This window comes from Phalacrocorax aristotelis, chromosome 3 (genome assembly GCF_949628215.1).
Source record: "Phalacrocorax aristotelis chromosome 3, bGulAri2.1, whole genome shotgun sequence".
Taxonomy (NCBI): Eukaryota; Metazoa; Chordata; class Aves; order Suliformes; family Phalacrocoracidae; genus Phalacrocorax; species Phalacrocorax aristotelis.
Genome location: NC_134278.1, coordinates 81469725 through 81484197, shown reverse-complemented (window position 1 = coordinate 81484197; position 14473 = coordinate 81469725). Strand labels below are relative to the sequence as shown.

The window sequence follows — 14473 nt, the reverse complement described above, 5'->3', positions numbered from 1 at the left end:
AGGAAGATACTTGCCTAAAAAATCTTCAAGGGACGAAGCAGCCATTGTAACACTTGGGTGAGTAATCTCAGTTAATTACTCGTATTAAAAATGTGCATCTGCTTTTTGGGATGATGTCTGACTTCACCTTTCAGCTACAGCACGTTGTTGGCTTTAGCTGCTCATATAGAGCGAGATCACACCACAATCCCGTTACTGAAGAGCGGGATTCTCTCTCTTTTAATCTTTTTTTTCCCCTCGTTATTTTGAAGCCCCTTTTCAAAGTGCATACCCAGTACAAACAGTATTTAATAATGATTTTGTAATTACCATAATAACAAAAATTGTAGTACACCCTTCTGTCTCCCCAGATGGACATCAGCCCTTCTGTGTTCAGCTGGTCCCTGACCATTGACTACGTCCTTTATTTTTAGGATGTTTTCCCCTACAGCGTTGTAGATGGGATTTGCAAGCGCTATTAGTGGCAATTTGGTGGTTTATTGTCAATTATTTTCTCACAAATATATAACTGGCCATTTGGAATCCCACCAGAAGTCCATTTATTTGATAACCACTTTCCAGTAACAGAGAAGTTACAATTTCATGTTACGTTTCAGCAATGGATTACGTTGAGGTTTGGTGGCTCTCTGAGCAAAGTATCTTTACACATTAAGACACGCATTGTACGCGTAGGCTATGTTAGGCTAGCAGTTCCCTTTGCAACCTCTTTGAAAAGCTAGATCTAATCTGACAAGATACTAGAAAACCCACATTTATTAGCTTTAATTAAATGATTGTAGTTTGTATAACTGTAGTTGTAAACTGACCGAATTTAGTACTGGCTTTTCTATATTTTTGCTCAAAAGTTTTGTCAACATTACCAGAAGTATCGTTATTCATAGGGCTCTCCCCTTACATTACTTTCTGATTTCCCTCTTACATTGAGTATTCCTGCGATTTTTACTGGGAATTTTTACCTCCCATTTAACCCTTTCAAAATTAAGCTTTTAAAATACTTTCTCCCTCCACCACCCTCACCGTGCACAGTCCCCCAACAGCTAGCCTCCAGCCCCAGGACTCGAACTGTTACGACCAGCCTCTGTACGGATTTTTGGCCGTCATCTTACAAATCATGTCTGGCATGTTTAGTTTTTCCTTTTGGCTTGCTCCAGGACCAGGGTGTTTTACAAAATCTTACTACGTTATGAAAGCACTACAGCACAAGCAGAACTGTCTTTTCTGGTTTCTGCTTTGTCTCTTCTTTTTGTCTCTGATTTCTCTCACTCTCCCAGGAATGCCTTCTGTGCTCATTAGTCCCCATAAAATACATTCATTCCAATAAATTTGAGCATATTTCCCACAAACTCTCTACATCTGTCTCCACTCCTGCTGTTTTCTCTCGTTATATTGGGAAAATTTTAGGATAGGGAACTCTTCACAGGAACTTATTTATAAAACAAAACCTACATTTGTGATACTACCATTTCATTATGTTTCATACTGTGTGATTTATCTATGATAATGGTACTTTATCATTATGCTGTTACTAAGTGATCTGTAATTCCTAACTCTGGTCCATCCAGCTGAAGGATAACAAGTAGTTTAACGTTCTTGCATTTTATTAAACTCTTGGAGAGTCTATGAGGAATATAAGAAATTTTAGCACCCAGTAACACATTGTTTTGCCTCTCTGAGATGCTGGTTGCCCCCTTTATGCTACGGCTGGCCGACGGTGCAGAAATTCTGCTAGGTAAAATGAACATCTCTTTGATTTTTCTCAACTTTCAGGTCGGCAATACAGTACTAACAGCAGCTAAGTGCCAGAACCTACAGTGAAGATGGGAAGAGTGCCGGAGTGCTGGTGAAGCCAAATAACAGATGCCCTTTTTTTGACTGTAAGAGCAGTCCATCAGGGGCCAACTGCCCGTTTCTTACACTAGACTGGCCTACAAGCAGGGTGAAAAGGCAGGTACTTCACGTTTTAACTTAGGAAAGCTTGTACGTATGATCAAACTTAAAGCTGTGCGGGCACGAGGGAACAAGAAGCACGCTACAGAAAGACTGTCAGCTTCAGTTCACTGCCCTTTCCTTGAAGAGGAAATGAGGGCTGGCTGGAGCTGTTTCTCCTCACACCATCTTGGACCTCCCAGCAGCAGCCACAGTGTTTTCTGGGGGCTCTGGCTGTCCCACACCTGGAAGTGAGCGGTGCAACACAGGAAGCACAAGTAAGTCACTTTTTTTCTTTTTTAAGACTGATGATTGGCAGTTGGTCCAGTTGATTGCTCCTGCTAGTGGAGGGAGGCAAGAAAATTCAGAGCAGCAAAGCACAGGAGTCATGGGCACTTGTGACCCTAAGATGGAAGGGGTTTTTCAGCTGGGAGGGATAACTGGTGAGGCATACTTCTCTGAGACATACATGGGCTGTACATCTTTGAAGAAACTTGTCCTTAGATGTAATAGCCTACTCTCAGGTACCTACTTGTCACAGAATCTCTTAGATTGTCTACACACAGAACTACTTAGCCCCATCTCAGTCTTAAACCTGGATTTGCTATTTCTATTTAAAGGCTGCCCCTTTGTCAACCAATACTCAAAATAGTTTTTGTATTCAAAATGTTAAGCTCTTTATCTTTGAATATTTGTCAAAAAAGGTAACTAAATATTGAGCATTCTTATGGGGGCATTTTCCGCCCTCTGGCTGGCTACATGAAACACAAGCAGCGCAGCACTCACTAACCAGTCGGTACGTCTGTCCTGTCGCTGTGAGGTGTCTGCTCTTGGTACGGCAACAAACCTCACTTAAGTTCAAAGGGGATAACCAACTGCCAGCCCTGCAGGGAAAACCTTGCCTGTAGCAAAGAGCAGCACATCTTTATCTTCTGCATGATATAAGCTTATGTGTGGTAAGGTTGCAATATGTTGGTGTCCTGTAAAAAGAAAATACATAGGGCTTAACTTCCATACAAACTCATTTAGTTTGGCAGTATCAGTGGAGAAAATAAACTGCATGTAAAAATAACACACTTTATTGAGCCAACAATATTTTCCAAAGGCAGCTTGCCTTTTTTTTGGTCAATTTGTTTCAAATTGCACACTTGATACACTTTTTGTAAAGCATTTGAGAATTAAGCTACCCTTGCTAACCTCAATGTGCTTTAATGAAGAGTAACAATTCTTTACTGTCACTATTCCTACTGCTCTCCTGTCCAGTTTCTCTAGCAGTTGCTCTTTTTAATTTGAGCTACAGCATTGCAGAGGGCTGCGAGTCATTTAAGTGGAAGATTTACAGAATTGCAGAAGGAAAGCATTAGTACTGTTTGTTTCTTCCAAAATAAATTTTATGCTGCGGTCATTAAGGGAGTACAGTGTATGCAGACCTAACAGTGGTTAGGTAACCAACCCAAGTTACGTGACATTGTGAATTACCTTTCCCTAAAACAGTCTATAGCGTTAAAAACAAAGTCAGTCTGTGGTTCACGCAATCTTAAGAAGTATTTGAAGAGGCTGTAAACTATATCCCCACACACACTTCTTGAAAGATCTCACCTATCAGCAGTTTTATAATCCCTTTCAGTTCAGCTCTGATGGGCACCCCATCTCCTAGAGGAATTTATTTTTGCCACTTGATACACTGAATATTAAAGAACTGCAAGTGGTTCTTCCTGTCGATCCATGCAACTTAACGTACCTATGATGGTGGTACTTCACTGCAGCCGAAAAATTACTCTCTGAAGCTGCAGGCAAGCAGAATGGAGCTCAGTTTCCCCCAAGCAAGTCCCCAAGCTGCTCATATACATAGTCTGACTTAACTTGCCACCTCATTCACTAAAAATCCATAAATAATGCTTAAATTATACACAGTGTCATAGAAGTGGGTCTTTATTCTTCCCACAAATAAATAATTTTTTTAAAAAAACCCAAATGTTAACCAAGTATAAAAAGTAATGCCCAAACAAAACTACAGTGCTGTTATCATTCCATGTTGGCTGGGGATGGGGATCGCTGCAGGAGAATACGTATTTCTTCAAAGTGCTGCTTCTTCCAACATTGCCTTGTACTGGCTTCATGAGAGATGGGAACTCCTTTGCACTCTAACTGCAGTTCTGTCTGAGCAGCCATATCCTTGAAATTCAAGGCCACCGTTGCATAATGTTCTGAAGGAAGAAAATACTATATTTCAATAAAGCTTTTTTTTAAAGGATTACATTTGCTGTTGCTAATTTTTTATCTGCTTTTCCCATGTCTGAGCGAAGCCTGTTTTCACAGATGACAACTGCTACAGACATCAGGCTGTACTCCAAGGAGCACAGCCTAAGCGAGCTCCAATTAGCAGGGGTGTCACGTTTGTTCCTTCTCCCTGCAAAGCGCAGCCTCTCTGAGGTCCTCAGAAAGACTCACCGTCAGGCCAGTTTCTACACCTCCACTTCAGGACGATTTTTTGGCTTGGGACCTGTAAGAAGATCAGAAGGTTCTGCCTGTTAGTGTTTGAGATAATGCACATTATCACGGCTACTCGATGCTAATTCCCCCCCCCCCCCCCCCCCCCCGCCCCGAAAAACATGGAGACGAGCATTATCTTATGTGATAGCAGACATATGCATGTAAACAAAAAGATTGGGTTTTGTTGGTTTTGGTTTTTTTTAAATAAACTCTCTTCATCCAGCTCTCTGCTCGCTACATTCCTCTGTTTTGTGTTCTCTATGGAAGGAGGTCAGGCTGATTAGTTACTAGAACATAAAACACTGGTTTTCTTGCAGATCTTGAAATGGGCACAAGTAAGAAAGAGTCATGTTTTCACCTCTGCAATTTCTAAGCTTGACACAGAGCATGCCTGTGATGGTCTGTTTAAGCAATCCAGCCTGTGTTGATGTACAAGTTGGGCAGTATTGCACAAAACCGATTTTCAGCCTGGCACCAGCTCCTGTGAGAAGGGGAGGTACTGCTTCAGCACATGCATTAAGTCAGCTGAAGTTTGGTCTAAAGCAGACTTATTGCTTTCACTAAGCTGTTAAATTTATATTTTGACTGTTTCATCTAAATAGTTCCTCATCTACTTGCACTGACTTCCCTCAACTTCCAGGGTGGGAACGTTACCACTGGAGCCAGTCCCAGGTGCAACACTTCTGCAGCATGTACACTTCCAGCCAGAGCCCTTTCTGGCATGAACAAACATTTCATTAGCTTGAACTGAGAACCCAATTTTCCAAGGCTCTGCTTTTTTAGAAGTTGTCCAGTTGTCAGTGATACTTACTGCCCCTCAGCTGGATGGACGTTGGTGGGCCAAGTCTAAGCTGAGCAACTGTGAAAATGATTTCTCAGAGGTTTCAAAAATGAAGCTGATTATCAAATGTTCCCCTCTGTTTACAAAAACATTCAGTTGGGGAGAGTGTAACATTTGCCCTGAATAGAACAGAGAGTGTTTCTCCAGTTACAAGAAGTGATATGGCTTTGGGAAATAAACCTTAAACCTGCTTTCTCACTCCTCGTAAAAAAGGAGGGTGCTCAGAGTTTTCTCCCGCAATGCAGGTCATCAGGTGTAGCCTGCGCCTGCCCCTTTGATGGGGAAGAAAAAAATCACAAACCACAATAACAATTATTTTGGCTTTGTAGTAGAGAAACTGAATATGCATTAGAGATGCTGAAATGTTAGAAACGTGCTGCTTTTTAGCTCAGAGAAGCAGCTGACACCCAACATCCCTATTTTTGAAGTGCAAATTAGAAGCATTTTTACCAATTCTGCATATTCACCACTGACGCAACCATCAAACATCTGAAGTTTGCCTCCTTTCTCAGCTTCGATCACGGCAGGACATTTAGAAAACTTCTGTACCAACTAGAAAAGAAAGAATACAGCACAAGTCAGTGAACTACACATCTATACTGCCACCCAATGTGCCATATTTATTATAAGAGAAGGGAGGTTTGCTGACGAAAGGAGATGGAAGCAGGTAACTAAACTGTAGTCTAGGTAAGAGTGTCTAAGCAGTTTTGTTTTATGCCACACTCCACCACTATCTGTGGTATTAGCAGGGGCCAGTGAGGCGACAGAGTGAGCCTGTAAATGCTGAGAAGGCTGCGGTGGTAAATACGAAGACCAGTACAGACTCTAGCCACATGCAAGGGGCATGGGCAAAGCACATACGTGCATGCACATGTGTCTGGCATATTTGGCAATGAGGGCGACAAGAGCAGCAGCTCTAGGAAGGTGCCAAAGAACTGCCGAGAGCCATTAGTGCTTCCCACTGGTAGTGCTGGGGTTCTAATTTTACTCTGGTACCCGCCCAGGCTCTTCTGAAGGACACAAACCCCAAATTTTGTTCACATCCAACAATGTTAATGTTGTATTTCATACCCTGTAAGCAACAGTACCATCACATCCAACAGGTGATCTTGTTAACCTGTAAGCCCTAGCTACCAACAGTGCCATGACCATTTCAGACACCTGAGTGACAAGTACTTACATAAAAAAAAAAGGCTAAGCTTTTTCTGGCTAGCAAAGAAGAGCATGATTGAGCTGCACACAGACTACATAAACATGCAACTTCACGTTGTTTAGTTGGCTTTTCTTCCTAGTAAGGTAACAACCAGCAAAACAACAACAAAAACAAAGGTCTAAGCCACCCTAATAAGCTGTCATTAAAAAGGCAGAAGTGGAACGCTCCTGCTGCCACCCTCCAGTGCTGACTACTATCGCAGGACCCTGACAACTTGTCAATGAGGTCAGCTACCTCGCCCTCGTCCCTTGGTAGGAGACCAAGCTGGCACACAGCCTCAGCAACTGCTAACACCTTTTGCCTTTTCACCACTGGAATTCCTCAGTGGCTTAAGAGGTGAACCTGGTCAGCAATACTTGAAGAGCAAACACTGAAAATCAGAATTACAGCTACTCAGTGAAGTTGCAATAACAGGGTAGCTCATGAAGTCTTCTGTTTCTGGACAAGCACATCCCTCCAGTTAACATACATAAGGAGTATCGCCTGTACTTGACACTACACACATGACATGCTTGTTACTACACAACTACTCAGCTGTAACAGCGCCTGCATTAAGTTGTACTGCCTACTGAACGTATCACTTACATCCTTAGTTGTGAAGATGCTATAGAGTTCATCTGCTGGGGAGTTGAATATTTCTCTCATAAGTATCTTCACTGTTGGGATCTTTACACCAACTGTATCCAAAGACTGTGGTGAAACAGATTCCTGTAAAGCAAACAAGATTCATGTGAAAGATTGAACACTTAAAAGTTCTGGAATGGCAGGGTTGTTGTTACCTACGTGTTCTTCAACATACATTATATTGTGTAATGAATGTATAGTCACACTTCCACATCTATTTGACAGTATTCGCTAAGTAAGTGACAAAATTCTGAGCATGCTATTTGCTCCAAAGACACCTGAAGACTGGGGGAAGCAATCCATGCCGGTGGATTCCAGCTGCACCTTGCTGAAGCTACAGCCATTACAGAGCACAGCATTAAAGCGTACATACACACTGACGTCCTCTTCCCTGCCTGGCAGACCTGTACCCAGGAGCTGTGAGGGGTCATTTTGCTGTTACAGGCCCTGAGCCCAGCGCTGAGGAGGCCATTCTTCCCCAACGGCTTTCGCTTTCGTGAAGGGACTACATTTATGGTAACACTGAAATTGTACAACACTCAAAGCCAACATACTTGCATGGTGCTCCCACTTAATTTTTGCTCAGTGGCCAGCTCCTGCCCAACAGTAGCTTTTGTTGGCAGAATCATTCCCAAGGTAAACTCTGTAATAAAGAAGAGCGCTTGTTAGTATGAAATTGAGCTGCGCAACCACCCTGCTGTCTACACACATAATGAAGGCTGCTGGCCAAAACTGTGGCGTATGGGAGCATGGAATGGGACATACAACTCCAATCCAGAGTTTCCCCACCTTACCCTAATGTTTTTATTAGCAACATAGCCTAACAGCAATTTCCCTTAAATCACAGGCTTTTCACAGTTACCTGACCCAAAATTAATGTCATCTGCCCACTACAGAACGCACTGTCTCCCCAGAACTTCTGAACAGTACAGCGAATGACAAGCCAAGGGTAGGGCATTGCTCTGCTAGCCAGCCTGCAGGTCTGGCAGTGATCTCTGTGGCCAGTATGTCTAACACAATACAGCCTGGGTCGCTACAGAAACTTCTGCAGGCTGCCACGTTCGATAGCAATAAAGATTGTGACTGGTAGGGCTAACTTATTTCATCTCAGCTGGTGACTATTTAAAAAAAAATACAAACCCAAGGACTTGTCAATGTATTACCAATCCATTCAAGACAGACAACTGTGTAAGAAGATACCCAACATGCTGCTTTAACTTACCTGTTTTAAGTGCTTTCAGGTAATCTCTCAGGGCCTCTCTGACTTTTGTAGTTCCCTCAGTTCTCATAAGGTCCTTGAGAGCATCGCCTTCCCCTTTCTTTTTGCTAACATTTATCTAGAAGCAGAAAAATTGTAAGATCTAAGAGGCATCTAAACATGAGCCTTTTGGGTTCTGCCAACAAAGGAAAGTATTTTGGCTTTGTTTATTCAGAGGACAGCTGCAATTTCAAGTTCATTATCTTCTCAGTTTATCCTACCTTTGCTAAAAATAAGTCCTCTTGGGTTTTGACTTAAATAAAGGTAGCATCTCATCTCCACAGTAGCTTAGCCAAGTTCATCAAGTATAAACAAGAGTTGCCTGCTACAGAGCAGAGGCTGAGGAATCTGTGGAAGCCACAGTACCAACTGCTGTACAGCCGAGGAAGAGATTCCTTATGTTCTCAGGGCTGGCAGGGGGAGTGGGTGTGGGGTTTTTTTAAGACTACAAAAAGCAGAGTTCTTCTCAAATTTTTAGTTAGTATATCGTCACAAACAATAATTAGCAAAGAAAACTGCACATTCCTAGTAGGTAAGTTTGAGAACAGAGACAAGTCATTATTCCCAGTTTAAAAAATGAAAATATGAAATAAACTATCCATATGTAATTATCCCACTTAATCACAGGATAAATCAAAATACGATGCCTATAGGTTGATAAGTGCTTTTTATTTAAGAATTCTGAACCTATATAGCCGTATCAGTATTTCACACCTACCTCTGTATCATCTACCTCATTTTCTTCTGACAGGTTAGGAATTTCAACAGATCCCTTATGTTTCTCACCAGACTCTTTCACTGTACCTGTATTAACATAATGAATTCTTAAATGCGTTATTAAAAACTATTTCCCCCATAGCAAGAGTTTTATCTTGGAAATTAAGTTGTACAAAAGTGTTACTTGAAGAAAGTTGCCTAGAACCTAGTTTAAAGGAACTAAATAGCAACCAAAGGTCTCCAGCGTGTCACAGTACTTTCACAGTACGCTATTCTCAGAACAGCATTTTCCTGTATGGATGCGTTAAGATACATACGTGCACAGAGGTACATCTCACCAAGCACAGTTTGCACTGCATTGTGCCACTGCTCCCACCTTCAGTTGTCAGCTGACCTAATGCTCTCCACTCACAACTGCTTATGTCTGCCAACGTGGAAGGTGGGTCTAAAAGGGGGTAGTGGGATAAAACGACCTCCTCTTCCCTTAACTTTGTCTGCCTTTATTTGGAAGCTCCCCAGAATGCTAGCTATTCCTTCCTGAATACCTGAAAAGCTCCCAACATACAGGCATATCACCATATAATGTATGTATGTATAATGGACAGGTATACAGCTGACTTTTTTTAAAAATACAAAACTTCACTTGCAAATTTTTTAGAACCATTTTTCCTACTCTTAGTAGCCTTACCACAAACTGCCAGTAATCACTGCACATGCCAGAAAGACTCTGCAAGAACAGAAATTACACTCCCTTTCTGGGCCAAGGCCTGCCATCACTTACCTACACAGCTCTATAAACATGTTCTGGGATAGGAACCCTGTACTGTACTTCGTCACCTCAGACCTTACTGCCAAAAGATGGAATTTAAGGTCTGATGCCTTTTTTTCTTTCCCCTGAAGACTCTTTCCCCTTGCCTTGCAAAAGCATTGTTATTTAAATGTATTGGCTACTTAGATGATGTTAAAATCTCTTTAGCAAGCAAGAGCAAAAACAGCAGTTCTGCCCCAAACCCAGTTATCTTCATACTCTTTTATCAGCTTAGCTGTCAAAACACATGCCACACCACAGGCTTTATCAGTCTATCAGCAATACTCTCAAATACAAAGAGCCCAGTGTTAAACGTGATTGCAGAAGGGGAAATATCATGAAGGTAGACATAATATTTCTTTAGACTCTCCCACCTTCAATGGAGCCAGCTAGATCCAGCTACTGCTTAACATCACTCTCATCATTTTTAATTACTACCCTGAAACACCCACCATGCTATAGGGGGGGCACTACGCACAGACACAACCTAACGTGCTACCAGCCAGGATCACAGTTAAGCACACAAACAAACACTCCAATGTATCTTAGCAAGAAAAAATGATGGTTAGTGACGTCGAGTGGAGTACAGTGCAAAGATCCCATCCTAGTCAGGAGCTGATGCAATGAAGCACAGCACAACAGGCAAAGCCTGTTAGTCCGGAGGCAGACAACCACTTCCACACAGCAAAAGGCTCAACTGGAAGACCTCTCTCAGGCTTCCCAAAGTCTCCCAGGAGGACCTGTTACCTCCAGTACAAAGCCAGGTGAACTAGTTCATGATACCGCTAAAACACTTCTGGGGCCAACAAAAATCACATGCAACATCTCAATTTTCTCTTTACTGCTTTCTCGCAGCTCCAGGACTAGTACAGGCAAAACCACGCAACACTGTCTTCGCAGATGCTAAAGCAAATCTTATCTTCAGCTACTCTCCCCAAAAAGGAAATGCAAGCAAGCAGGAAGAAGTCTTTAGGAGCAAAATGCAAAACTGACTTCAGCTGATTTTATTACCAGTTTTCACAACTCTTTAAACAAAGATTCTCAAATAAAACAGGCTAGAATAACAAATTTCAATTCATAAAAACAGTAGACAGGCATTTTTTTCCCCTTTGAAAAAAAATGCTTGTCCAAGGGGAAAACACAGATGGTATCTGTGCTGGACAGCAAGCCCAATCAGCCAACAAACAGTGCTGGTCGTTCAACACCACACAGGCAGAATGCTGGTACAACTTTGCATTTTTAGTATCACTGTAATATAAGCAAAACAAACAATGAAATTATTTGCTTGATTCCCGGGGACTCCAATAACAGACCTCAGAATAAACAATTTTTTTGTTTCATGCCAATCCACTATTTCAAAAGATCATTAGTGGAAGCATGGATCTCAGAAAGACCTATGTATAAAACCACTGCTGAAATACCTAAGTTTTAAAAGGAGATATATGTTTATATAAAGCTTCTATCACAAGGCAAAATAATCCATTAAAATCCTCATTACATCTTCAAACAAATGAAAGAACAGCCCTTTTGCTCAATTTTAGTGCCATTAAGTACCCTTAGCTCCTCACTTCTCGTTGCTCTATAATGTAATTGCTAGGGGCAATGCTCTTCCAACATTGGACTCTCCAAACTGGCTGCAACTTTCAGGGTTTGTATAATCCTGTCCTTATGTATCCAAATTTTAATCACAGCTTGAACTCCTACTTATCCTAGGCAACTTGTTAGGAACTAATTACAGCAATTAATGTTTTTAGCAGTTCAGTCTGAACTCTAATTCAGAGCTCTTAGAAAACACACATCACGATGGCTACCAAATTAAGAAAAAAAAATATTAGCCCCTGCTCTTTTAGAAATTCACTGCGTAGTAGCAAACTCCTTTAAAACTAGGTTCCCAAAGACATTATCCACTCAGTGCAACACTGAACTGAGCAAAATACCTAATGCAAATTAGCGCTGTCTAAACACTGAGAAGCATGAAGACCTAGCAGAGAAAAAGAATTTAGAAGGAATTTGTGTAGAAATACAAACAAAATACTGCCTCTGCCTGCTTCTAAGCTTTATATGCTGAAATAAACAAAAACCCCAACAAAAGCAAACTAACAAGTGTTTAACTTAGATGTTTTGTGCTTATCTAAAAAAAGACCCAAAACATCAAAAAGCTGATTACAATTATTTAAACTGTACTGATATAAACTGCACGACAGAGTATGACATTTACCTTCCTCTCTGTTAACGTTTAGATCACAACTGTAAGTATGTTCTTAGGTTGTAACACGCTTGTAACATTTAAAACATAGCTAGCGATCAATGCAAACAAAAATAACTAACAGTCCTTCTTTCAGCAAGTCCTCTATTATTGTGGGAGCACACCTCCATTCCAAATCTGTTCAAATATAAGCACTGCTCTCAGCATCGAACTAAATGTTAACGTCCCACTCAGCTGAACCAGGAGAAACACAGCCCTGAAGAACCGCCTAGGAGAGGGCACCATGAAAAGAAGAAGTGCCGAAGGCAGACAGCCCACTGAAAGAGCCAACAGCGCTACCCAAAACACTGACCCAGAGGCTACCCTCCTGTTGTGGGGCACAGGAACCGCGAGGGGAAAACGAAGTATGGCCCTTGGTATTCCCCCCTCCTACAGCAACAACTGAGGCCTGAAAAATAAATACCGCATCTTGAGGAGGAACAACCTGTCGTTCAGCTTTACAATATCCGCGGAGGACTGCCCATGCAGCCGCTTTTTATCAGCTCTTCCTGCTTCCTACTCCAACGGAAGACAGGGTCTACACTTTGCCATCAAGTTTTGGACATCTAATAAATGGAAAGAACTCCCTGATGTTATCAAAAGACAGCTTATCAGGTCGGTCTGCAAATAGACCTGCCTTGGGACCAGCACAGTGGAGGAAGAACCTCCAGGAACTGGGGCTTCGAGCAGATGCAGCCCAGCAAAAACGTGCGGGCTCAGCCCGTTACCCTAAATAATCCAGAATTATTTCTAGTTTCCTCATTCCCACTGAACAGTTTTTTCCCTACGTAATTCGTTAGCCTCATTGTAAACCACACTGAATTTCTGGAAACCTCTCTGCCTTTACACTTCTCAGTCTTCCGTGTTTCCTGCTATCAACACACATGAAGCACACAACCGTAGTTTGTGCGCACTAGGTAACCAAAAACAATGCGAGCGCGCTGCTGTAAGCAATACGTATCTCACCACAGCAGAAATGTTTACTTCTTGCAAAGCGAAATGAACAATACTGTGCTGGTATGCCGTTAAAACAACGCTAAGAAACGCGTGTGGTACGAAAAAAATTGGGTGAAGTGGAAAAGCCACAAGCTAGGGTCTCACGATTATTTAAAAATAAGCATTTATTACAGCTCAGGCCCACACGTCTCCTGCAATCTCCCTACAATTGTGATTCGCTGTAGTTCACTAAAACATTGCTGGTTTTCCTACCCGAAAGACAGTTTCCTTCCCACAGCGATCACACCTGATCCCGCAGAGCAAACCAGCGGAGCAAGCGTTGCAAAGGCCACAATAAAATCGAAGACAACCCCTATCAATGCTGGGGCCACGGGCGGAAGCACACCGGGACCCTCCGTTCGCCCGGGAAAGGCTGGGCAAGCCCGGAGGGCGTCTCTGCCGCCGCAGGCTGGCTGTGCCTCCTCTGGCGGTCGCCTCCCCCCCGCCGCCCCGTACCTTTCCAGCTGAGGCGCAGGTTCCATTCGTAGAAGAAGATGAGTTTTCCTTTGCGGCTGCTGCAGGACGCTTCGCCTTCCACGTGTTTCAGGTCGCTGATCTCGCATCGCCCGGCCTCGCCCTCCACCGCCAGCCCCACCAGCACCTCCTTCAGTTTGCTTTTCGACCAGCTGGTCGCGTCCCGCTCCGTCCTGAGCCGGGGAAGCGGGGACATTTAGCGGCGCGCGGGCGGCCCCCCTCGCAGGGAGAGAGAGGCAGCCCCTTCCCACCCGCGCGCCGCCTGAAAGCAGCACCGCGCGCCGCCCCTCACCAGTGCCAGTTGTTGACGTTGGTGGCGTCCGCGCGCTCCTCCACGATCCAGCGCGGGTCCCCCTGCCCCCACTTGGCCATGGCGATGATGATGGCGATGGCGCTGCCCCAGGCCCAGGCCCGGCCCCGGCCCCGCCACCGCCGCCACCACGGCCGCCCGCCGCAGCCTATGCCGGCAGCGCGGCCGCTTCCGCCCGCCGCCGACCCAGCCAGAAGGTGCCAGAAACTTCCCCTCCCCCGTTGCTCGCTCCCCACCGGAGGAGGAGGAGGAGGAGGAGGAAGGCGAGGCTGCGCCGCCTTTCCTCCCCCCCCCGCCGTGAGGGGAGGGAGCAGCCGGCCGCGCCCAGAAGGCTGCAGCCCCTGCCACGCCTTGCGGGCCCTTCGCCTGCTCCTTCCCCCGGCGGCGGGTCGCTGCTGCGGGCGTAAAGACCGCCGCCGCGGCCGCTTTTCTACCTCCGAACGCTGAGGGAGGCCGGGGCGGGAGGAGGCCGCGCAGCGGCTCCGCCCCAGCCCGGGGGCAGGAAAGGAACCCCACAACAGGAGAAATAGCACCCCTTCCTTGTCAGAAACTAATCCACGAGGGCGTG

General features: G+C 44.1%; 1 protein-coding gene across 1 annotated transcript; it reads right to left on the bottom strand.

Moving 5' to 3' along the window:
• Nucleotides 1-2983: 2983 nt before the first annotated feature.
• LOC142054942 (activator of 90 kDa heat shock protein ATPase homolog 2-like) lies at nucleotides 2984-14357 on the bottom strand. The gene is made up of 9 exons (XM_075088192.1): nucleotides 13888-14357; nucleotides 13578-13768; nucleotides 9074-9159; nucleotides 8320-8434; nucleotides 7652-7740; nucleotides 7059-7181; nucleotides 5711-5812; nucleotides 4378-4429; nucleotides 2984-4133 (listed from the first exon to the last, which is right to left on the bottom strand). Exons 1-9 carry the CDS (start codon nucleotides 13965-13967, stop codon nucleotides 3952-3954), a joined length of 1020 nt encoding a protein of 339 aa, XP_074944293.1. The 5' UTR covers nucleotides 13968-14357; the 3' UTR covers nucleotides 2984-3951.
• Between the last annotated feature and the right edge of the window lie 116 nt (nucleotides 14358-14473).